This window comes from Myiozetetes cayanensis, unplaced genomic scaffold (assembly GCF_022539395.1).
Source record: "Myiozetetes cayanensis isolate MyiCay16 unplaced genomic scaffold, myiCay2020 scf5-8, whole genome shotgun sequence".
Taxonomy (NCBI): domain Eukaryota; kingdom Metazoa; phylum Chordata; class Aves; order Passeriformes; family Tyrannidae; genus Myiozetetes; species Myiozetetes cayanensis.
In genome coordinates this window covers 78794036-78819733 of record NW_026087742.1, presented here as the reverse complement: position 1 = coordinate 78819733, position 25698 = coordinate 78794036, and the positions used below count along the sequence as shown (strand labels likewise).

At 39.0% G+C, this 25698-nt stretch overlaps 1 protein-coding gene across 5 annotated transcripts in view; it reads left to right on the top strand.

Moving 5' to 3' along the window:
• Positions 1-25698, top strand: part of FGF14 (fibroblast growth factor 14) — a 393310-nt gene that overhangs the window by 239018 nt on the left and 128594 nt on the right. Inside the window, exon 1 of one of the 5 annotated variants that reach the window (XM_050332069.1) lies at positions 24633-24883. The exons of the other annotated variants lie outside the window; for them this stretch is intronic. Within the exon in view, the coding sequence (XP_050188026.1) occupies positions 24691-24883 (193 nt within the window). The 5' untranslated portion in view covers positions 24633-24690. Of the gene's footprint in view, positions 1-24632; positions 24884-25698 lie in introns of those variants that run through there. 5 annotated transcript variants of the gene reach the window in all.

The following is a 25698-nucleotide window of genomic DNA, read 5'->3' as shown; positions in this document are numbered from 1 at the left end:
ACTAATGAAGCAATTCATTCACATTTAAATTTCAAGTACCATCCTTAATTTAACCATTTTTCAAGTTGTGGGACACAACAGATCGAAATAGAAAGCAACTGGTGTGGAAGAAAAAAAAAAAAGTCAGTGTAGCTGCATTTTTCTGCTTCTTTATTTTTCCTTTTCTCACTTCTGTCACCTTCCCAAGTAAAATCTCCCTCTGAATTTCACACGAATAATAAGCACATCTTTTAGTAAGAGAATTCATTAAGGATATATTTCAGAAACAAGAAAACTAGGAAAAGTAACCAATTTAATCTGAGTGGTTTTATTTGTTTTGGGGTTTTTTTTTGGTAAGATCACACAGAACAAACCTCTAAATAGTCATCATTTATATCTGAACACAAACCTAAGTGGATAGCCTTTACATCCTGGTAGGATGTAAAGCAGATACAGTTTTCTCATTCTCAAGTTATCTTGGTTTGGTATACAAATGCATTATGGGCCACTTCAGTTTACACTGTGACTCCCAGTTTAGCACACAGATGCAAAATGACAGCTGATGGAGTACAGATATTTCTCTAATTCCACAACTGGTGAATGGGTTGCAATAGCTTCGCTTTGACAGGGGAATTTGAATCTGGCAAGATCTTGCAGCACTGGATTTCTAGAATTCCCTTTTTTTGGGAACTTTTGTCTCTACAGTGTTTTTCCAGGCTATGATTCTTCAGGACCCATGTTGCCAATCAGGCTACAGGAGCAACTAGAGGCACAGTTGTGGACTGTCAGGTGAATAGAAAACTCTTGCTTTATTCTTTTTTAAATTGAAAGTTCAACAGATAAAAACTCAAGATATCAGCTCAATGAGAAATGCTGCGAGGTGAGAAGAGGGGTAATGAGGATAGACCCTACACATCAATCACTGGAACTAAGAAAGGTCAGATTTCTGCCCAATTTGCCCACAGATTTCTTTGAATATGTCTTCCTGCCAGGAGCTGACTGATGTAGGGATTCTCTTGACTAACTCTAAGAAACTGAAACCTATATCCTGTAAATCAAAGCCTTTTACCTTGCATACCTACACATTCTTTCTCCCTCCTCACTTTCTCTATAAAACCCCATTTCCATTCATTTAATTCATACTAACATTAATGTTTCCATTACAAATTTCTGCCCTGTCAACAGTGGAGTGTATAAGCTTTGCTTATGTCCTGTTAGACACTACTAGGTTGTGATTAAGGACAAGTGTCTGATCTTCATGCAGATACATTTCAGGGAGGTAAATGAGGGATGGAGGAGAATGCATATTTGGAATTTTACATGCATTGCTTCCTGTCTGTTTATATATATGTGAATATTTACACATGGTTACTCTTCTCATCTAATACCTCAGTGTCTTGGGCCAGGACCCCACTGTGCTGAGGCTGTTCCAAGTAGTCTTTCTGTGTTTGAAAGCCAAAATTAATGGGATGCATGGGATCACAGCCAATCTAAATTTAGTTTTCACCATATGTATTTCGCTGCCTAACTAAAACAATTTAATTTACAACTCCACTTTTTTTTTCCTTCCTTTTTTTTTTTTTTTTTTTTTTGTTTACTTCCCTGTTCTCAAGCATTAACGTTATGGAATAACAACTGGACAATGAAAAATAAGGACACATTTCTTTAAAGACAGCTTTTTTTAGAAATATTTATTTCATGATATTTTTGCTGAACTTAGGTTTTCCTTTACATCTTCCTTCTGGGCTAATTTACACAAGCAATTGTTCCTTTCAGTATCAGATATTATGGCTATCTTCCTCAAAGCTCATTCCAATATACAAGTTTTACCATTCTTATTTTTCTTTGCAAAACATGAGGTTATTTTAGAAATTTTGTTTTAGCTACTGACTAGTAGCTTATGAATGATTTATTGTAATAAACACTGGAAATATGTATGGGTATAGCAGATGGAAGAGGGCTCGGTGATTTTTGCCGTCATGTAACATGACTGACATTATAAACTCGGGCAACGATATTTGGTTTGCCTTCCAAAAATGGAGATTAACAGCCTTTGCAAGCGTTTGTGGTGAGTCGGTTATAGTCCTAAAATCATTTCCTTCGGAGTTAAGAGACTGCCGTTGAAAGCAGTAGCCTAAGTTGTGAGGTTGAAAGTTGGGGTGATAAACACATGAACATTTGCTAGCAAAGAGAGTTTCTTTTGGATGTGATAGAAGAGTGGAAGGGTTTCTTTGGACGTTCCCTGTAGAAACTCTTGACCAAAGCAAACTGACTATGATTTCTGTTCAAAGGACTATTTTAAAAAGGAAATTAATTTGCAAGCATCCAGCTTAAGAAAAAGATATTTCCTACAGATGAACAGGGAAAAAATCATATTCCTTTGGATTTAAATGTAAAATAACAGTGTGTTTTGTATGCTCATCTGTATCTGCCATTGTAGCTACAGCTTTGATGATAGACCATTTATTGGAGCCCCCAATTTTGATGGAGTTCGAGCTGCAGCAAATTTTCTTCTTCTTTTAATAAGCATTGTTACAACTAGTCGAATGACAACTTCTTGTAGAATATTTCTTTAAGGGCATGACTTCTCCTGTGATGCCTCAAACAAATAGTAACCTAATTTTGAAAGTATAAAAAAAATTTAAAAGTCCGATCCTGGAAATATGACAGAAACTTTTAATCACTTTTTTGTTTTTACAAGGAAACTTTTTTTTTTTGGCAAATCAAAGTTAATTTGTTTAAGTTTCAAACTTTCCACTAATTTAATCTTTTACTAAAACATTTTTCAGTGTCTGTAGCAAATTCATGCATTTAGAGAAGGTCTAGCAAAGGATTCTGATATTGAAAACACATCAGACATAATAACTGCTTTCATAGTCCTTTTGGTATAGCAAAATAATGCATTTCAGCAAGACACTGGACTAGTTAATAACAGTCTTAAAAAAAATAATGTGTTGAAGTTTTCACCTCTTTTCCTGAACAAATAAATTTGAATTGACCTGCTTCTGTTTCTGATTTCTTTGACTACCCGTCCTTGGAAATGGGGCTATGTGATGACCAAATATATTAGCAAACTAATTTTTGCCAAGTACAAGAAGGGATTTTGTGCCTATTTTTTAGGACTCTAATTATATTTGCTTTTAAATTCCAGGAAAATTTAATTTTCAGCATACTTCTTTACAGTATATTAAGTGATGCTGACCTCCCGAAAATAACAACATATTCTTCCTTTTTTCCCTCATCTCTTTAAAATGTTTAATGATCAATTTCTTATGCAATACAGAACATTGTTTTTTTACTATGTATGTTTTGATGTTAAACTAACCATAAAACATTTTCAGCTATAGATTCTTACAGAAGGAAATAATTTTTCTTGCATATAACTTTTATTTGACTGCAATATGCTTTATGCAATAAAATCTCATCAATATATCTGACTTCCATAAACACAGTTATTTTGTAATCAATCCTTAGTGAAAATCACTCATTAGTAACAAGCCCTATCAGATACTAAAAAACATTCCAAAAAGATCTGTTATAAAATTTTAAACCTGCATCTTAAATGTCCAATGATTTGAAAACAAACAAACCAAACATGTAAAATAGGAAACAGTTAGTTCTGGATAATTGCTTATTCAGTAATGCTAGACTTTTGAGGTAAACGTTGAGAAGACCAACATGTGTTTCTCACCAGCTCAATTTCTACTTGTATAACTGTAAGTGTATTACTCTCTGCTTCACCCTGTAAATAAAAAGGAATCACCTAATGGTTAACCCCATTAGCACCAGAGTATTTGAATCTATCATTTATTTTCAAGTTCTCTGCACGCAGGTTTAAAAAAACCCTTTCTGATCTGCTTTATTTCATGTTGTCTGCAGTAAGTTTTAAACCACAAGTTCTATCTATGTGTATACCTATATTTTTTGGAATGCAAAATCTCAGTGTAATTGTCTAATGAAAGTCTCTGACATTCCTTTTAGTTCATACTATAAGATACTGAGAGTGAGCTCAAAGGCAAGATATTCTTCGGTGGTCACCAGTATGTGTGAAGTCATCAACTAAGTGCAAAATATCTTAATTCCAAAGCATGCATAACTCAGCACGGTCCTTCTGAATCTCTGGTGAAATAAGGCAATTCTTTCTAGAGCTATTTGCAGTCTTATTTTAATTATTTTGAGGAAATATCCCTCAAATGAAAATTTAGTTTTGTTCTCAAACTGTTAAAATTGTATGTAAGCAGAGCCTTTTAAACACTGGTTTTAATCTGCATGTGCTGCCTCCTCTCATTCATTTTCTGTAAATTAAACTTGAGGTGACTTTAGAAATGCCAAATGCTTTAAACTATGCTTCAGCCTGAGTGGAAATTTCTCTAACAAATATTTGGACTCAAACTATTTAAAAACCCCAATCTAGTATCTTAAAAATGAAATTATGTTTTTATATATAAAGGCTATATCAAACTAAGAAGCTTTGGTATTATTTGAAATGGATAACATAATAAACAACCTTCTTCTTCAGGATGATATTTTAAAACCAATTATACTAACTTATATTAGCAAACCTCATCTCTGAATTATTCTATATACTTACTTTTCATCACTGAGAAACTATTTTCTTCATGGCTTTGAGTAGCTATTACGTACATCTTCTTTATTCCTTTATTTCCCCACAACCTTCCCTTTTTGCCCTACTTTTACCTATATTACTTAAGACAAATTCAGTATTATTACTTCATAACAGGCTGGGGTTGGAGGTCCAAGGATTTAAACACACACCCTCTTTAGCAGGAAGATGCCACAAATCTTTACTTCATTGTTGAAACCATTTCTTAATAAGACAGTTATTTCAGCAAAGGTAATTTTTGGACATATATTTCCAATGGCCTTTGTTAAACTAACAAAGCACATGATGTGCTCTGACCCTTCCCAACACAAAGGGAGAAACTATATATAATACAGCATTTAATTGTGTTTTTCTTATATTTCTTGTTACATGAATAAATTTGCAAGCTGAAATAACAAGGAGGTCTCCCTCCACTGCCTCAGTGGAGATAAACATTTTAAAACGCATTCAAAATAAATTTGGAGTACTCTAATTGGCAAATATTTTGGATCTGATCTCTCAAAATCTTTGACATTTTGCCATTGATTGCATGAAAAGTCACTTCACCACTGCTATCGCTGTAACAAAAATAAGTACTTGTTATAAAGTGGGCTGGCATGAAAGAGGTTTTCAGCATCATAACAAGTATAAATATGCAGTTTCTCTGTGTCTCACACAATGCAGTCATTGAATCTGGATGTTTGAAATAACTGGGAAAATTGGTCACTGAACAACTCAACACAATCATAGAATCATAGAATCATTAAGGTTGGAAAAAACCTCCAAGATTGTCAAGTCTGAACTTTGACCAATCACCACCTTGTCAACTAAACCATAGCATGAAGTTCCATGTCCAGTCATTACTTGAATGTGGTGTTGGTGACACTCAGGGATGGTGACCTCACCATCTCCCTGGGCAGCCCATTCCAGTGCTTAGCCACCCTTTCAGTGAAAGAATTTCTGATGCCCAAACTGAACCTTCCCTGGTGCAGCTTGAGGCAATTTCCTCTTGCCCTGTTGCTAGTTGCCTGGGAGAAGAGATTGACCCTCTCCTTGCTAAAACCTCCTTTCAGGGAGTTGTAGAGAGCAATAAGGTCTCTCTGCCTGATCCCCCTTTTATGAAGGAAAGACTGTGGATGTTGTCTACCTGGACTTCACTAAAGCCTTTGATACTGTCTCCCACAGCATTCCGCTGGAAAGGCTGGAAGCCAATGGCTTGGACAGCTGGACTCTTTGTTATGTTAAAAACTGACTCCATGGCTCAGCCCAGAAAGTGGTGGTGAGTGCTGCTACATCTGCTTGGCAGCTGGTCACTAGTGGGGTTCCCCTGAGCTCAGTGTTGGGGCCAGCCCTGCTTAATATCTTTACCAACGATATGGACGAGAGGATAAATGCACCCTAAGTCAGTTTGCAGACAAGACTAAGCTGGGTGGGACATGTGCAAAAGTTCTTTCCAGTTTATAGCCAAGGCTTGCTTCCATAGGTTGTTTAGAGGGATTCACTGAACCTGTCATTCACACTTACTTGTTCAATAACATCTTCTTTGAAGAAAGAATGGAAAGATAATTCAATCTGATTATTTCTTCAGTTTGTAAGACTAATTAGCCCTCAATTACATCGTAGTTTCTTCTATATTTATTTAACTGTGGGAGAGGACTCTTATGCTAATCAGAACTAGAGGTCACCAGCCCCCATGGTTCTTCACTGCTCATAGTCTTTTTTCTATTTTTGGACTTCTGAGTAGGTCTTTGGGACTGTGAGTAGGTCTTCACAGGTCCCTTCTGCCAGCAGTCATAATATAATCTGAAAAAAAGCATTATAGGCAAAACTATAAGTGCATATCTGAATGCATTAACAGCTTACTAAAGTCAGTCAGATACTACACAGGAGGGCCAAGTTAGCACTACAGAACCACAGATCTTCATAGGACTTGTTACATGAAAAGATAACAATTCTAGAGCCAAGTCTGAGCGAACTCCAGTGCAGAGATCACACTGTTACAAGCCTTGTACTTCAGAAGTCATGACTGAGACTTGGGTCCAGCTAGTCTATATCTTCTCATAAAGCTCGGAGCACATACGTGGTAATTAATGATCATTTGCTTTAACATTTGTTTTTCTGGTTTGCTTTCTGATCTAGTAATGCACACAGTGTTGAACTACAGAAGAATGTTTGTGAACAAATTAAAACAGCCTGAAAATTCCTGCGATCCATAACACCATCTTTCTCTCAATACAAAAAGTATTTAAATTATCCTATATCCTGGCATTGCTTTTGAAATAGCCTCACTATTTTGCATGATACTGTCTCTTTGCAAAGAATCCCTGAACATTCCTTAAAGTAAGTTTCCATTGAGTTTAAAAATATGTAACTCAGTTATTTAAAACGTTTATGAAGTCCTCGTGATAGAACATTAGTCATAGACTTCCAGTGGCAATAACACCTGTGCTAACAGTTCCCAGATTAACATACAAACTTCAGGAGTTCAAGTATGCAAGGCCATCACTTCTTACAGAGCACTAGCATTTTAATAAAATATACCAAGCTTTTATAAAATTATCCATCTGGAAGGACTTACATCCTTTACGTCCTTTACGTCCAAGCCTCACATTCCTCTTCCCTGCCCACCAGCACTGTGACTACAGAGCAAGCAGGATACGCATGATGACCCAGCATATTAACCTGCTAAAACTAATATCCTGTTTTCTATTGGATCAGTGACCTGGTCCTACTCCCACTAAAGCTGCTGGTTACTAGAAGAGGGAAGCAGTGCTCAGATAAGGGAGCTGGAGACTAGTGGCTAGATCATCGTAAAGTGATCAGGAACTGAATACCTACCTAAACAGACAGAGAGCAAGTGTAAAGAGAATGTGCTCTTGGCTGAGACCTTTTGTCTCCACAGAACAACCATGTCTGCTGTGCCCAGCAAATTGCATTTCTATACCTCTAGTGACTTCCAAAACAAGAGATGGATCCCTATTCTTGGTTCTCTATTGCTGGGATACACTCATTGCTTCTTTCAGAATTCCAAAACTGAGGATAAGTTACATAAGAGGGAAAAAGGTGTCTGCACATATGGCTTGTCTTGGTGGGACTATTCACTAACTAATCACTGACATTTTTTTTGTGCATCTTACTGACATCAACGTGGCAATTTATTTTGCTTCTACTGCACCATTATATACAAGAAGTTAGGAATGGCTAGACGTTTCCAAATTGCCTGTCAACCTTTTAATTTGTAGCTCTTGAGGTTTTTTTATGGTTAAGACACCTGCTGTGAATTTTTCTCATTAAAATGGCTTCTAACAGGCAGCTGACAGTATTACCTGAATTTACACCTTTCATTTCAAGGCTTTGTCAGAAAAAAGGATTTGCTTGTTTTCTGCTAACTAAAATATAAGCCTTTTAAATGATAACTTATTAAACTCTGCATTCAAATAAGATTTTATTTGAACCCAAGAAACATCATTTTTCAGTAAAAATAGGAGAATGATGTTGAAAGTCAATTCCTTTTGTGGCCAAACATGTTGTTGATATTTATTTTATGATATTGAAAATAATGCGTTTTTGTAGGCAGCCTGGCCAGTTGAGCTTTTTATAAATGAACAGTGAATGAGATGCCCTGATTTTTGTGTAACTAAATTAAAATTAGTTTTAAAGCAGTGTTGATCCACCTATAATAGTAGCAATGTTGTCACCCCTGAACATTAGTTCTTTTCAAGCCTTTTTCTTTTAACGCCTGTTTAACTAAAATCAAAATAATTTTTTCACGTGACTTCTAAATGTGAAGTTTTGCTGTTATTAGAGTACAAAGGCAGTTTCCCTGTCAAGAGAAATCATTCATTTTGTGAATAAAATTTGTTTCAACTGTAGTGATGAGAAAAAATTTCAGTTCTTTTCAGCAATAGTGATATAAACTACTCTGGAACTGTTTGTATTTTTCCACCTGGTATTTACAGCCAAAGCCTTCTCTGGAGGTTGCACTCATAACCTTCTTTGTTACTTTAAATATTAGAGCTTAGTTAACTTCTACTGCCATAATGCACAGCTGGCACAGAATAAAATAATGCTGATTTTTTAATATAGCCTCTGCAGTTACAGACCTACTTGCTTTGAACTATAGATACAACGAGAGATCTAGCTACACACCCTTTGCAGACAGGAGGAGTTCAGGAATTGCAGTTTACAGACCAGGCCATGACAGAGGACACTGATTTCTTCTGTTCGCTCTGTAGCCCTGCACAGCAAATACCTTATAAGAGAGGGGAGTAACGGGTTTGGTTGGCAGCCTTGTAACAAAAGAGAGGTTTCCCAGTTTTCAGTTTCTATTGCTAAGGCAGTTCTTTACTCTGCCCAGTGAGTGGGTCATCCTTAGAGGATGAGTGAATAATTTACAGGATTTAGAATGCTGAAGGGAAAGGCAAGGCTTGTGGGTAGAGGGAAAAAGCAAGAGAGAGCAAAAAATGGAGGCAGAAGGTAGTGAGATAGAAAATACATAAATAATTTCTGCCACCAGTTAAGTACTGGAAGCACATCTGATGGCATGTGCTTCACAAAGATTAATAACTCAGGAGATTAATAAAGTATTACCTAATTAAACAAGAGTACCATAATCCTCAAAGGCTGTATATCATTCTTACTGCTCAGGATAGTAAAAAAAAAAAAAAAAAAAAAAAAAAATTGTATTTATTGTCCCTTAATCCCCAAGATCATCTTACAATGAATCTAGCATCTCCAGATGTTCTATTGAAAAGAAAACTCTTGCAAGATTTGAATGCAATTATTTCCGCAGGAAATTATTTAGCTAAAATAGATTTAGCTAATGAATTTTAATTTCTCTCTGCACTTTTCATTTGAATATCTTCCTAATGTATCTACAGAAAGTCAGGACCTTTACGACCATTTAAACACAAGGACAATTTGACTGTGCTAAACAAACCACTGTTCCCTCTCCTGTTTCATACCAAATTGATGCTCTTAAAGGTCTTGTCCAACCTAAATAATTCTATGTTTCAACACAAAAATGGCACTATGCCAACTGCAGCTTGGCACAACATGAGCACTCAGAGCCCTCTTCATGGCTTCTCTGGCTCTTCTCTGAACCTGCCCTTCAGCAGAGCCCTTCTGCAGTACCTCTCACACCCAGGGAGAGAAAGACAGAGATCCAGAAAAGAAGAGAAGGAATAGTTAGCAAAATACAGGATAGAAAGAATGAAAGTAACCTCTCTGAAGATTGTTCAAAATAAGCCTGCAAAATCTTGACCTGGATTATGAAAAAGACACAGCTATTGAGCCTAAACTGGACAGAGAACGTAGAACTCCATGTACATGGCTGCATCCAAAAATTCCTGTTCTACCAGAGCTGTTGAATGCTTCCCTTATGTTTCAGCTAATTCTTAGGAGCATGGGTTTATTTACGATCAGTAGAGGATGGTAATCATTTTCTAAAGGCTGGGTGCATGTTTGCCTCCTTTGGACAGGAGCCTAAATTCCAGACTCCTAGTGATGAAATTTAGGTGAGCTCAATCTAGCTCTTTGCATATTTTGTTGTTATAAATTTATATCAGTAGGGAATCTGAGTCCCCAAAGAGCTCTTACTGCTTTTATATATTATATGTGCATTCTAGTATGATCTCCCACTGCATATTCACACAGTGTTTTGTTTTTAATGTTTCCTTGATTAGATGAAGATTTCTTAATGGGTCATAATAAACAAGAGGGATTTTTCAAAAATTTGAGCAGTATTAACATTGTTTAGACCTTGAGTTGAATCACTAGTACACAAAACACAAAGTAATTATCTTTGATCCTGTTGTGAGGAAACTGTAGTACATAATAACGTGTTTTGGGTGAGTTTAAGCATTATTGTTGCTCTTTGTGTCACCTGCTGGTTTGAGTGTAAGGAAAGGGGAATAGGGTAACATTTCACTGACTCTAATATTCAACTTCTGAATGAGATTGTATTACCTTTCCTTTTATGTTTAATGTTTGTCATAAAAAACCAAGTAGTTTCAACGGGAAAGTAATCAGTTAAGGCAACATTACAAGAAAATTAGGCTGTTCTGAGCCTCTCTGGTCTTGGTTTTTAAAGTATGCATACCTATTTCTTTTATTTTTACTCATAAAATTTTATTTTTCTAAATGTCTGATTTAGGGGGCTTGTTCTTTTATTTGCCTGTGTTGTGGGCAGAGGGTAAGCAAAGAAGTTACCTGTAATTGACAATAATAGGGATTGTGTCAGAGAAAACTATTCTTGTCTCTTAAAATCTACCTACTATTCTTTAGATTTCTTTTCTTTTCTTAGTAATTGTAATTACCACAAAACTAAGACACCATGGTCCTATTTCTACTTAAGTTAGCTAGTAGTCTATACAGTCTAACTCATATTAAAGGAAGCACATCAAAAATTTCCAAATGCCCTTATGCTGGCAACTGCACTGATTTCCTCCTAATATTTTGTGTTGTGGGACAACACAAAATAGGTCGATAGGTGATGAAAGCAGAAATGTTTAGCAAATGGAGATCACCAGTGGGCTGGAGGCTTTTTCTTATCATAGCTGTTGCAGAGGTTCAGTCCTTGCACTAGATACTGCATACACTGAGCAGTGTGAGAGCCTCCTCCAAAGCCACACAGATGATAGTCATCAGTTTTATAACACTATGGGGGGACTTCAGTGTTATCCAAAGGAAAGCTCTAACACAAAAGAGAGTATAGGATTTGATTATAAGGGATCCAAAGCAAATTAATTAACAATTCAAAAATAACACAGACTGAATCTTGACCATGTGCAGAGATTGGGGTTTTTTGGTAGCATGACAAAGTTAACAAAGCCAAAGGAATGGAACAGCGTAAGAGGAGGATCAGTGGTGCTGTCCACCAAATAGAAAAAAAAGAGACAGAGAAAATATGTTTTGGGAAAAGTCAGTTTGTTGTCAATAATTTCCATTTGAAAACTCAGTATCCAAAAGGAGATTTGGGAAAAATAGAGGGACTTTTTCCTTGCACTTCTGTGTTCATCTGGAGCAGAGCAACCCCGAGCAGGGCAGTATCTCTAGCTTGCCTTTAAATTCAAATAAAGTTAAAATTCATTTTAACTAAGGCAATATCAACACTTTCTAATGGTTAGAAGGAATGAACTTGGCTCTTGTATCTCAAGTAAATAAGGCATAGTGTTTAATTTTGTGGCAGAACTGCATCAAGACTTTTTAATAGTTGACTTAGTTCAATGAATAAAATTAGCATCAAGTACATACAAAAGGACAATTAATTATATAGTATTTTAATACAAAAAAAAAAGGCTTTAAAATGGAAGTATTCTTTCAGATTCAGAGTATGTGAAAATGGCTGATGCTTTTCTTTCCTCTCTCAAGTTGTCTTGCAAGCTGGGACTAATGCTTTCATTCCACTTCCTCACTCACACCCAAAAAGCCCATCGTTAACAATTATCTTCCCACTCATCTGCAGAGAAATAGTGGAAGAAATAAGCAGCTTTTAACAAAAAGAGAATAGATGCCAATACTACTGTTAATTTCTGTTAACTAGATAATAAATCTCTAATTATTTTCAAGGATGAGATGACAATGGGAGCCCCTGTACGTAACAAAATACATGTACACTAGATTTTGTTAATATGTTAGAACATTCAGTAAGTGTATTGAGAAGAGAAGGGAGATCTGTCTTGGGATGTGTTCAGGCATTACTGAATAACCAGGAGAAATGATCAGAGCTACTATACAAAATATTAAAGTTCCAGCAGATATAATTGAATACATGAAATTTGGTAATCCCTGATAATTTATAATGTTTCAATGCCTCACATGAGAACTGTTTTACATAATCTTTTAATTAGCATTCTTGTTGGCTTTTGTGAAAAAATTTAAATGGTTTAAAGAGATGAGCGTGAGCATTATAAAAAGGGAAACAAATGAAATCCAGGATATTTCAGCTGATGCTGAAATACAGAAAGCCTAGTTCAAACAATGACTTATTAAGTACTGAAAACTGATAACTTTTTAAATACCTTTGAAAATATCTATTCTAAAAGCTTATCTCAGGGTTTTGTTTGTTTGTTTGTTGTTTGTTGTTGGTTTTGTTGGTGGTGGTGGTATTAGCCCCATAGAACTTTAATACTTTACAGGGTTTGAAGCATCAGAAGTGTATTTCAGACAGGCAGAAATAGGCTTATGAATCTAAAGGCTACTTTCATAGCCAGTGAAAGAAGACTGAGGTCTTGTGTTTGGCAACACAGAACTTGTGTTGGATAAATGCATCTACATATAGGATGCTCAATATCACTGTGAAGATCCCTGTTAACTGAAACTCTCTGACAATTCATGTTAAGGTAATAGTCTCATGAATGGGATTTGCCCAGCAAATCCACTAGTCTTTTCTAATTTTTGTATGAGAAAAATAGGTCCTAGTTTTTGTTTGGAGAGGATCAAAAAAAGGCACAGCAAGGCTTCTCTTTGAACAATATCCATATCTTTCCTTAGAAATTACATTACTCCTTTTTCTTTATTCTTAAATTCTTTAGTGATGATTGAAATTGCTAAAATATTTGCTCTAACTTTGCTATATAAGTTATGATACAGATTTGCATTTGAGTAAGATCAGATATGTTCATTGGTAACTATATAATACTCCGAATTTTTTTTCTTCTAAAATAAAGAAATATAACTTTTCTGGCATTTTCCTCACATACTATTATGAGAGACAGACCACATACACTCAGATATAACTCTTTACCAAGAGAAAAGCTGATAACAATTTTGATACAACTGGATTAAACCACCCAATGAGGAGAAACTTCCCAAATCCCACCCACCAGAGCAAGTCGAGTTGTAGCCTGAGGTGTCGGATGTTCATGCCTTCAGCACCTGGCCTTGGTGGCCTCTCTGCACATTGTTAGCAAAGCACACTGCTGATTGAGCCATGAGCACCAATAGTCCAGTCTCGTACAGCACCTGGGCAGTAACTGCAGGTGGTTGAATGTTTGAGTCCTTAATCACCAGCAGTTCAGTCTCTTTAAAGCCAAAAAAGGCATATTTGGAGAAAAGAGAAAAGAAAAGGTGAATACCAGAATTTTTGTGTAACCCAGGACAATGTGGAAAACTGAAATGGTAATTTTAAGATTTCTTTCTTCCTTGACAATAAAATATGATATATAGATTGTGTATCTTTGAGCTTTAAGGCCCAGAAAGGATTGCTTTGTTTCTAGAGAGATAATATTAGCCAAGGAGCCAAGGTTCAGGACAATTTGGCTGCCAGATTGTTCCGTTTCTAATGACTTCTGTTCTTCCTTATCAGTCTAGCATAGCCAGAACCGCTCATTTATTATTTTACTGAGCACAGTTTGGATTGCATCAAAGAGAGCTTCCACTCATCAAGCTGTTTCCTGATATTAATTTAGCTCTTCCTTCCTACATCTGTAGCTAAAGCAAGTTTCCATAGTGCTTAAAGTAAAGCTGGAAATAAGTCAAAAACTCTGAGACTTGGTGATAAATTTTAATTTAATTTTATTTATTTAAATACAAAATTTATTGAACACAGAAGGGCAATGCAAGGCATGCTTAGAGATTTCTGGTAATAAATGTGTCCCAAAGGACTGAGTTGGAAGAACAATCATGTTCACAGTAGAAAGTTTAATTTTAAGGTGGACAGCTTAGGAAAAGTGGCTTTGGGAAGGGACAGAGTTTTGCCTTCTGGTATTCAAGGTTGAGCAGGTTTAAGAGCTGATGTGACTGAAAGGAAATTTCTTTCAGTTTAGTCCAAGTATTCTGTTTTGACCGGATTCATGCACTGACTGATGCTTCTAAATCACTTTTGCCCATATAATAAAAGACTGTGAATAAGTGGACTGACATAATGGATACTCCAGGTTCTCAAAGATTGAAATATAGCCAGCTAGAAGCTAGCTCTCCAACCTTTCTGAAGTTCACAGCTTTCTGGGAGACAATTTCATAACAGTCTTAGGCTGATCTGAGACGATCCCATCAGCAAATATAAGTGACTTTTCATATGACAAAAGGCCTAGTTATGTTAGATTTCGTGGGTGTCCTGTGTACACATGTTGGCAGCAGACTATTGAGTCCTATTTTTGAGTTTTCAGCTACATTAGGTAGACAATGAGCATTATGCTTTTAGAGATAAAAGGCATTTTAGGGGGAGCTTAATGAGTTACTCTTGTAACTGTGCCTAGGGTAATATTTATTATCTGTGATTAAACCTGTGAATTTTTTTTTAATGCTTAGATTTTTCTATTTTTGAGGTGAATGAAAACTCTCTTTCAACTAGCTACCTTAATTTCTAACTTTAAAGTGATGTTAAAATAATAGGGTTTTTTAAAGAAAGGTACAGTCTGATGTTACACAGATGTTGAAAAATATTCCTTCCTTGCCATTTTTTCTCAGCTTTTGTCTGGTACAAATAAATCTAATTTCTTACATCAGTGCAAGTAATAATAGAAAAATTTACCAGTATGTGTTGTAAGCTATTTCTCAGTCAATATATCTGTGAAACACTAGACAAACAGTGTCCACTGCTGGCAAATCTCATAATTGCACTGCAGATCAGAGAGACATGCTGTTGAAAGGGTTCAATGAATTAAGTCCTAAGTGTCAGATATTTTGTAACTTAGGTTTGTAAGCTTGTGTTGTAAAATCAGATCACTGTATTAGAAGTATTCATGTTATTACCATTAATAATAAATGTTTTAGTGTTTGAACTAATAGCCAGGAATATCACCACAGTAACATGAGAAGGTATTCAATTTCTTTTAAAGATTTAAAAATAATTGTAGTATTCATGTCATGAATATCTGTTATATTCAAAAAAAAAAAAAAAAAGGAATCAAAACCTATGAACTTTGTCATGATGTTCTAAAGCATAAAAGTAACAAGATAGAGAAGAAGTTCTCAAATCCTTTTTTTTTTTCTTTAGGTCAAAAGTTTGTTCCTTTGGTAATATAAACTATATTAGCATGTCAGATACTCCTGAAAATCTAGATTAACTAAGAAGAAGCTAGGCATACTTGTTTGCAGAGATTTATATCTGTCATCAACTTACTCCATTCAATAAAAATAGTAGACAACGCACTGAATTTTCTATTTGATTGGAAGGGGTAACACAGTATGTGACTTTTTTTCAGAGAACATTAGTTGTGTCTAAACCCCAAAGGAAGGAATGTGTCTGTATGAATGGATCTCATAGGAGATCAAGGCTTGTCCTATTGATGAATGTGGCATTAACCGGAATATCTACATTTTCTTTGTTCAGAGACTTACTTTCTCCATTAGCAGTACTCAGAGAAATACTATTACCTCCCCTTTAGAACAAGAAAAGAAAAAATATCTTAAAAGTAGTATAAAAGGGATTGCAAAACAAAAGTAATTTGAAAATAAATGGTAGAGGAATTGTAAACAAAGACAGATTACTATCAAAAAGCTCTTTTGCCAAATAACTTACAGTGTCAATTTTAGGTCACATAGCAGAAAATAAGATTATTTTTTCTAAATTATTTGTCAGGGAGTGTCTTTCATTCTTTCTTCCAAGAAACAAAGAGATATTGTGGATGTGTTTGTATGTGTGGGTATGCACATATGTGCATGCAAATGCATGGGCAGACATGCTCCAGTTCTTCCTGCCACTGATAAAAATCACTTTTTGTATTTAAGGGGTTATTGGTTGTAATTTGAGGTGAATCATTCTTCTGCTTCTCAAGATAGTTGTTTATGTAAGTCTCTGCACATACTGTCTTGTCTGTTCAGCATTTTATGTAATGGGCATAATGTGCTTTTTCTTCTGGGTCTCTGAGATGGTAAAAATCTGACACCTCCTTTGTTCTTAAGGTTCAGAAATATTGCACATTTTTTTTATCACGTTGTCATGTATTCTCATATCTGTTCTAAGGAAAGCAAGAAATGCCCTTGTAAAGATGCTGTAGGAGTAGGAAATCCTCACTGGAGAGTATTCTCAAACAGGTATAACAGCTTACACGCTCTGCCAGCTGTATGACTTCAGAGGAAATTCACTGTAGAGACCAAATTCCTCAGCAACAGTGTTCCTTTTATTTCTGTAGAACCAAATTAAGCAGACTAACCTTACAGGGACTTTCAGTTACTCGAGAGAATAATAGCAAAGTCTGTTGCATGTTTGAGAAGTCAGGCAAAACAGACAAGTCCTGCTGTGGCTAGATGAGTAAACACAACAGATGTTGGCTTAAGCTGCGCATATTAATGAAGAAGCTCTCCACGCTGTTTTTAGACCTCTAAATCTTAAACTGCTCTCTGCAGCTGTGTGGACTAGAGATGGGGGGTGGTGTTTGTGTTTGCTTTTCTTTAATGAAAGTCCTTGTTCTGGCTTGTGTCACCAGAGCGTTGTCTGAAGCAGATCTGCTATTAGCTTCAGTGGGAACAAAATTAATGGCAATGTGTTTCTATTGTAGTTATTAAGGACCTCTCTTTAAGGGCACTATTTAATTTTCAAAGGTAAAATAATATATATGTAACTGCAGAAACCACAATGTATTCATTTTAAATTACTTTTATAGATTTTTCCCTGAAAGTGATCTTAATTTTTTTTTTCCCCACTGTTGTTTTAACTGTTGCTAAAAAGAAACTTGTTGGAATTAAATTTGGGGCCTGGGTGAGCTATCCTGGAGACTCTTATATGATCTGTGTGCTATTCAGATTCTCACAGATGATTTCTTTTGTTCTCAAAAGAAGTGGTATCAGAAGTAGAGGACAAAAAGAGTGAAAACCAGGAAGAGTCATGAAAGATGTCACAGGAGCTGTGCTAAAAGTTAGCAGCTGTAATCATACATATAATCTTGTTGAAAGATCAATTGTAAAAATAAATTTAAGAATCTCCATCCCTTTTTGTTTTTCCCCTGTTGAAGAATGAAGAGTTAGCCAATGGAATAAAAAATGAAATTCTGAAGTAATTAAAGCAAGTATTTTACTTGACACAGCACTATTCGTGAGACTCATTACTACAAAGGTGCAATTTAGCATTGGAAAGGGAATGGGGAAAGCAAAGTCAAAACAGGAAAGCAAAAAACCAAGCAATCTGAGAACTATGTAATGTCTAAAGAGTAAGCCAATATCTCATGTGGACATACTCAGTCGTTTGAGTTACAGATGTATCCCAGGTAATATGTGAAAGAATCAATGCAGAACAAATATTGCACTAGCTAAACCATCGGCTCTGAGCTGCTGTAGGCAGCACCCTAGCTGTTAGGCATATTAATGGTTATGTTTTGATCGTTCTCTTCATAACCAGTCATCTAATGTAGGACTTTCTTGCATGGTGCTTTAATTTATTTTTGTATATGCTCTAATTATGTTCTAACTGTTCTTCTTACGACTTGGATACATAAGGTCAAGTGAGTTCACAGCCTGTAAAGAGGCTGGCTAAATTATGGGCAGTCCTCTGAACAACATATTGAAAGATTACCTTTGTCTTATTTAAAGGGATTCACCCAACCTATCTAAACAAGTGACTCCACAGGAACTTCTATGTATTCAGTAGATTTTTAATAGGTATGACTTTGGCTCCTTGAGTGCATTCTAAATGTTGAGACTGAAAGCTGAGTGCTTTTGATACAGGTCAGTGTGAAAGCACAGAAATCCAAATTCTCCAAATTTTGTGAAGTATATTATCATGTTTAATAAACTTTGTTCTTAATGTTCTCTAAACTCTAATCAATGAGCATCAAGTGTTCAGGGTGTTAAAGATTTTAAATTTCAGTGCTTCACAGTGCATATTCTTTTGAGAAGTTAACAATACCTTTTAAGGAGAATTATACCCAGATTAATATACAAGAATATGTAAAACTGACCTAATTTAAAGCTCAGTGCATAAGTATACTAGTCTTATTATAAGCATGGTATGCACATAAACTATCTGAAAAGGGATTTCTTACCTATGTTTTAATATTTTCACACAGGTATGGTCATGACAAATATGACCTTTTATGCTGACATGTTTTTCTAACTTAAGTTTTTTTAAATTAAACACTTACCAATTTACAGAGTAGATTATATGTTTCATCTTCTTCAAGTCATTGTTATTTCTCTTGCTCCATCTTTGTCCCCCAAGAAAACTAAAACAAGAATTGAAAGTTACTATTGTTTACCAATACCCACCCCCCCACATACGAACACATTGTGTGCCTTGGGAAAATATTGGTCTGCAATTATATGAATAATCCTATTTGTAGGCCTGTATCACATTTTCTTATGATATCATTCTGTGGAAGTGCAGGCGTTTTAGTATGTTCATTGAGTTTAGACATTTTGATTATGGTACAACAAAGCTAACAGCAACCTTCAAGAAATTTTTTTATCAGAACGAACAAATGTTCATAATCCCAATTTTATTTAGAAACAGCACCCTGGTAATCAGTTTCCTGCCTTTTTGAAAGCACCACAAGCTTGATTAAATCATCATAACTTAGAAAGAAGTATTTTTTCCAGTCCTGAGAGGCCACTTCTTGGAATGATATCACATTTCCCAGTGGTCTAGATGTACCTTTATGCATGTGTTGCAATTGTTAGGCTTAAATTGGCACCTTTACCCCCAGTTTGAATGGAAGTATAAGGAGTAAGGTACTAATCTTTTTTGCAAATATAGCACACAACATCTTCCAAATTAAAAAAAAAAAAAAACACAATACTTTCAGAGACATGAAACAATCTTCAACTCTGTAGGGTCTGGAAGAACATCTAGATTCACAATACTTTACTAAAGATTTCTGGAATACAGGATAAGTTGACTTTACCTCATCAAATTCTAAAGTATTTAACTGGAAAAACAAGTTGTGTGGGCCTACTGTTGGCAAGGAATTGCTATAAAAACTTCACTAGAGCTCGTGAAACTTACACATTTAGTAGCAATGTAATATTCTGACATTTTCATCATCATCATCATCATCATGGCTAGGCTTCACAAACTGAAGATTTGAGAAGGGTTCTACCCACACTTGCTGCAAGCGCGCTGATGGCTAAAAAGGCCAATGCGAGATAGACAAGTCCGGTTGCAGAAGGCACAGCAGAAAGACTCCCCAGGTGATATTGACGAGACGCGATTCTTTCTGCATTGTCTTTTCTCCTGCGTGTGTTCTCAAAAGCAGCAGCAGCGTTATAGATGGTGTGTCTGTCTCCAGGCCTCCCGATTGGAGGCCAGGGTAGACCAATGGTGGTGATCAATATGGCCAAGGCTGAGGATTGTTTCAGGCAGTCCTTGTATCTCCTCTTCGGGGCTCCTCTCTTGCGGCAGCCAGTGGCAAGTTCCCCACATAGCACGATCTTAGGGAGGCGGTAGTCCTGCATCCTGGAGACGTGCCCTGCCCAACGCAGCTGTGTTCTCAGCAGCATGGCCTCAATGCTCGTGACTGCTGCCTGTTCAAGGACAGACGTGTTGGTCACACAGTCAGTCCAGTGGATGTTTAGAATTGTGCAGAGGCAGCGCTGATGGAAGCGTTCTAAGAGACGCAAGTGGTGCCGGTAAATGACCCATGATTCGGATCCATATAAAAGAGTAGACAGTACAACGGCTCTGTAAATGCTGATCTTTGTACTTTTCTTCAGGTGTTTGTTTTGCCGCACTCTTTTATGGAGTTTACTGAAAGCTCTGTATGCCTTTGCTAACCTGTTGTCTATTTCTGCATCAATCTTACCAATCTCTGAGGAGATGATGCTTCCCAGGTAATTAAACTGCTGGACTGATTTGAGCGCTGTTTCACCAATGGTGATATGGGGATGATGGGAGACTTCCTGAGGTGTAGGCTGATATAAAACTTCTGTTTTCTTCAAGCTGACTTCCAGTCCAAAGAGCTCAGCAGCCTCTGCAAAGCATGATGTTAGACGCTGCAGAGCTACTTCTGTATGGGCGACGAGGGCAGCATCATCAGCGTAAAGCAGCTCACGGACAAGATGATTTAAGGTCTTAGTGTGGGCCTTCAGTCGCCTTAGGTTGAAAAGGCTCCCATAGGTACGATATCGAATGTAGACACCATTTTCATCATCGAGTTCTGCCGCGGGTGGGCAGTGCAAAGGGGAGCTTGCAGTGGCACGCAGGGGGATGAGGTTTGGGGTGGGTAGTGGGTTTACTCTGGAGTCTGACATTTTACACTCCTATAAAATATACATATGTAAGAACTTTGGTGTTTATTTGATTTATTTTGGTTTGGACTTGATATAAAGAATGGTTTCAGGATATCTGGGAGGAGAAAATTAGGATGGAGTGTGCATAGGTGGGAAAATACTGGTAGAAAAATATTTTTGTTTATATTTAAATGGTTTATTAAAGGAAGAACTCTGTAGAACTTCCATGTCTGCATTGACCAGAAGTTACTCTGAAGCTTGTAACTTTATCTAACTAGTGCAAAACATACAAGTGGTAAAAAAAAAAAAAAAAAAAAAAAAGAATAGCCCATAATGCATCATTTTAAGTTCTGTAAATTTTAGAGTCAATGGGTCTAGGTTAGAATAGACTAAAAAGATTTAAATTCCATTTTTCCTATAAGGAAGTCCTTATAAAAGCATTTTATGTATTACTAGTACATGCATATGCACAAATATTAATGTTGTAAATTTTAATATTGAATATTAATGTTGTAATTTACATGTTAAATTAGCTGAAATGGTATATGGTTTGTTCCCAATTCAACCAAGAATAAATTTAAGGAATAATAATGTTTCTTATTATGTAGGTATTTTATACCTTAGTATATAATAATGCAAGTATTTTATACACCCATTATATATGTTTTTTACTCTAAAATTCATTCAAACAATCAATTTTATAGATTCTAAAATGTTTTTGTTTCAGAAAACTCCTGAAATCCATAATAAATTATCAGTTAGAAATGAACAGATGGGAGAATAGAAAGTATTGAAAATCTCCGCTCACCCACTTTGGCTTTTAATCATTTGTTTTCATATCCAGAGTATTGTTAATCAGAAATAGGACCCTGTTTTAAGGTAAAAAAATGTCATAAGTAAGGTATTTTCATTTGTCCTAAATACATAATCTTATACAGTTATTAGTCTTTAAGGTAGCCGATATGTTCATACTTCTACAATCCATCTGTTAGCAAAACCTTCACTTTGACTAGAACTGCACACATTTTATCACAGGTTAAGACACCAGATGGCTCTCTTGAGTTTTCTTTGCAAAGCCTCAAGCTGTAAACAACTGCTCTGCATTTCTGAGATGTGAGTACGAAGCTATTGTTTTTGATCTCTAGAGTAAGGAACACATTTGCTCTTTGTCTATAGGTATACTGCCTGTTTTCACCTTCTTTCTTTCTTTTCTTTGCCATCACCCCAAGCATCATGTACTTGAGAAATGTGTGTTTTGGCAAAGGCCCAGTATTTGAAGGAAACTAAGGAAAAGGAAAAATAGTAGATGTTATATAGCATAGCATCCTTGGATAATATAAAGATGTCCCTCCAGCAAAAGGGAACGTGGAACCTACATCTTTTTGGAGAGAGATTCTCAAGCTAGTGTTAGGTCTGTATGTATATACTCTACTCCTAAATTACTGTGAAAATGAAAGATAGTGGGTGGTTGGCCTTTATTTCGCTCTACTCCCTCTCATTCATTCTTTTGTCTGAAGCCAGCAGCCAAGTCGAGCTGACTTTGGACCATGTCTTGTCAGCTCCGCCGCGGTGGCACGGGATGTCCTATGCCATCCGCTGCTCGCCTCTGCTCCGCTGTCCATGGTGCTGAAGGCAGGAACGGACCGGGGAGGGAATGGGCACGGGGACGAGACCAGGGCCGGGGCTGGGGGAGGTCCACTGGGGCGGCACTTGGAGGACAGCTTCCCTCTTAAGAGTTCTTAAGGAAGGCAGAACCGTGTCTTGTCCACTTCTGAGAAGGAAGGAAAAGGAAAGCAGCATACAAAAATACTACAGTGAATTTTAAATTTAAAACATAACCACCTCTCTGTATAATTGCATTAGTTAAGGCAATTGTAACCGTTGTAAGGAAATTGCTGCTCTGTAAAAATTGCCAGATAGAAAATCCAATGAGTCTTAGCTGAATCTCTTTAGAGACACTTTTAAATAGAATTAAAATGTATTATCGTGATCCGATTGTGCATGTTCTGTTCCTAGTTGGTCTAGTATTAATACAAAATCCCTGTATACTGGAGTTCCCACCATACACTTTTGCCCTCTGTATAAAAATAGCGCTTCGTAGATTAAAGGATTTAGGGAAAAAATGGTCAATATCAGAGATGCTGAAGCCTTTGCTGAAACAAGAACATATTCTTACATACTAGGTACTGTATTGTAAATCAATTAATTATTCTGGATGATATTACACCTCCAAGCCTGTTAAACAAAACAAACCAACAACAAAAAAAACCACCACAAACCCACCTAATAAGAAATTAGAGTATTCTGTAAACAGTATATAAATAAATATTTATTACACAATAATTCCCTGTGCAAGCATCTGTCCTTCTTTATAGGATAACTGCATTTTTTTTTTCTGTGTAGCCGCTTGCTTCCTTTTTCTACTTTCCTCTGGCTAGTTACAACTTCAGGAAGTTTAACAATTAGGCTTGCAGAAAGTAAATCCGAAAATCTTTGACCTTTATTTGAAAAGGGAGAAGAGTAAAGAGAAAAAGATGAAGGGAAACAAGTGAGATGTCATATTTTACATGGTAGTTACTATTTGCAGTGTCTTGTGATCTCCTCGGAGCATATACTCCTTAGGCTTCTGTGTCTAGTGAACTTGTCTGGTTCTTCCTCAAGTGCTCCAAAACAGGCTATAATTTTACATGGTGCTGGTCATTAGTAGATCTACCTGCCGCTGCTATTTGTGGGTGCCCTATGTTATTCCTTCGGTATTTGGGCTGACGGTCCCCTCCGCCTAGTAGATGTGCTTCTTCCTCATGGCTCTCAAACCTTCCCATGCGGCAGAAACTCTTCTCCCGCCAGACTACACCCCCAGCCCCGTCCGTTCCCGGACTGTGGGGCGCTCCCACCCCGCTGCTAGCCGGCTGTCGGGCAGAGGGGCTGTCGCGGGGCAGGATGCCCTTGGCGGAACGCGGTGCCACCTCACCCGCCTGCCCTGCCCCCATGGCTTCCCCGGCCTGGGGACGGTGACAGGTGCCGGTGTCACCGCTGGGGGCGGCAGGGGCGGCCGGCAGGGAGCCGGTGCCGGGGAGCTGGAGAGAGGGTGCGTGCCAGGGTGCCTCGGTGGGCCGGGGCGGGCGGAGGAGAAACGCGCAGCGCCCTCCGCCCCCCCGCAGGGAGGGAGCCCCTTACGAAGGCATCCGGAAACCTAACGGGGCGCAGAGGCAGCTGGAGGCGAGTGCACCGGGAACCCCCGGTTCCCACCAGAAAACCGCCTCAGCAACACCCCGACCCTCCGACTCTCTCCCCCTTCTTCTGTCTTTCCCTCATTCCTTCTCCATCCCCCGTACCCTCACCGCCCCTCGCCTTTGGGAGGACAAAAAAAGCTCCAGCGGTGCGTGCCTCTGTGTGTGTGTGTGTGTGTGTGTGTGTGCGTGTGCGTGTGTAGGGGAGGCTGGAGCGGGGTGGGACCGAGGAGCCGTGATTACAGCTCTCCCCGGAGAAGAAGATTGCTCTCTCCAGATGCTGATTTCTGAAGCACTTGGCAATCATCAGGCGGGAGCCGGGAAGAGGCGGCGGTAGCCGCCCCGGCCGCGGCGATGGCAGCGGCGGGCGAGCGGGCGGCGGCGGCGGCGCGGGGCTGAGGTGCAGCCCCGGGAGGCAGCGCTGCCGGCCGGACCCGACCCGACCCAATCCGACCCGACCGGGCACGGCTCTGCCCCGAGTCCCGCTCGCTCCGCGCCGCCAGCCCGCCCGCCCGCAGACACCCGCCCGAGTAGGCAGTAGGTGCCCCAGCGCCGGGACACGGCGGGGGTGACGGCGGGGCACCCATGCGGTGACCCCCGGCAGCGGCAGCTCCCACCGGCCGCAGAGTGGAGGTGCCCCTCCGCAGCCGTGCCTCGGGCCGGAGGAGGCTCCCGCTCGCCCGCCCCCCGCCGCCGGGGATGGGTCCCCGCCGGGGCTGAGCGCCCCGCCGCCTCCCGCCTCTCTGCCCGGCGTGGGCGATCCGGCGAGCAGCCATGGCAGCGGCCATCGCCAGCGGCTTGATCCGCCAGAAGCGGCAGGCGAGGGAGCAGCACTGGGACCGGCCCTCGGCCAGCAGGAGGCGGAACAGCCCCAGCAAGAACCGCGGGCTCTGCAACGGCAACCTGGTGGACATCTTCTCCAAGGTCCGCATCTTCGGGCTCAAGAAGCGGCGGTTGCGGCGCCAAGGTGCGTCCTTGTGGCCGAGCCCGCCCGCGGGCTCCCGGTGTGGGGGGACGGGAGGGGGCAACCTGTGGCGAGAAACTTCCCAGGTCGGGCGCCGCCCTCGGTCCTGCCGCCGGCCTCCCGGCTCCCCGAGGAGCCGAGGCCGGCGAGCCCAGCCCGACCTGGTGCTCCGGCGTTGGTCGCGACAGGTGTGCTACGGGCTGGAAGCCCTTCGGGGGAGGCGGCCGGCGCGGCGAGAGCCCTGCCCGCCCCTCCGCGTGTCCCCGTCTCTCCCGTGTTTATCTTTGAAGGACAAAGAGCTCACAGCGCGGAAAGCTCTTTGGGTGTTCAGTGTCTGCGGGTCGTCGTTCACCAGCCCTTCCTTGAGCCACCCGCTTGGCTTTGGCGGGAGCAGCCTGGCCGTAGTGCAGGGGTCTTGCTCCGCACTGCCCGGTAACTTCCCAGGCGGCACACTGAGAGGTGTGGGAGAGCTTCTCAACATCACAGGGGGTGCACAGGTGCAGGTCCTGTTACCCATCCTCAGCCAGGGCCTCGCCATGCAGACCAACAGGTTCTGCAGGCAGTTCTTCAGGGTAGATGACCAGTAGTCAGTGGAGACAATTGAAACTGGTACCGTGGTGATTGCATTCTATCCAGTACGTTGGGTCAGAACCCTAGAAATAAAAGGACTCAAGTGATATTGCAATGACTTCCTATTTTTTTTATAATTCAGTGATATTCAGCAGCATTCAGAAATGGTGATGACTTACTTTGTACTTGTCCTCAGGAAACAAGTAGTTTTAGAACAAAAGGATTATATGGTGAAGAGTGAAAATCTT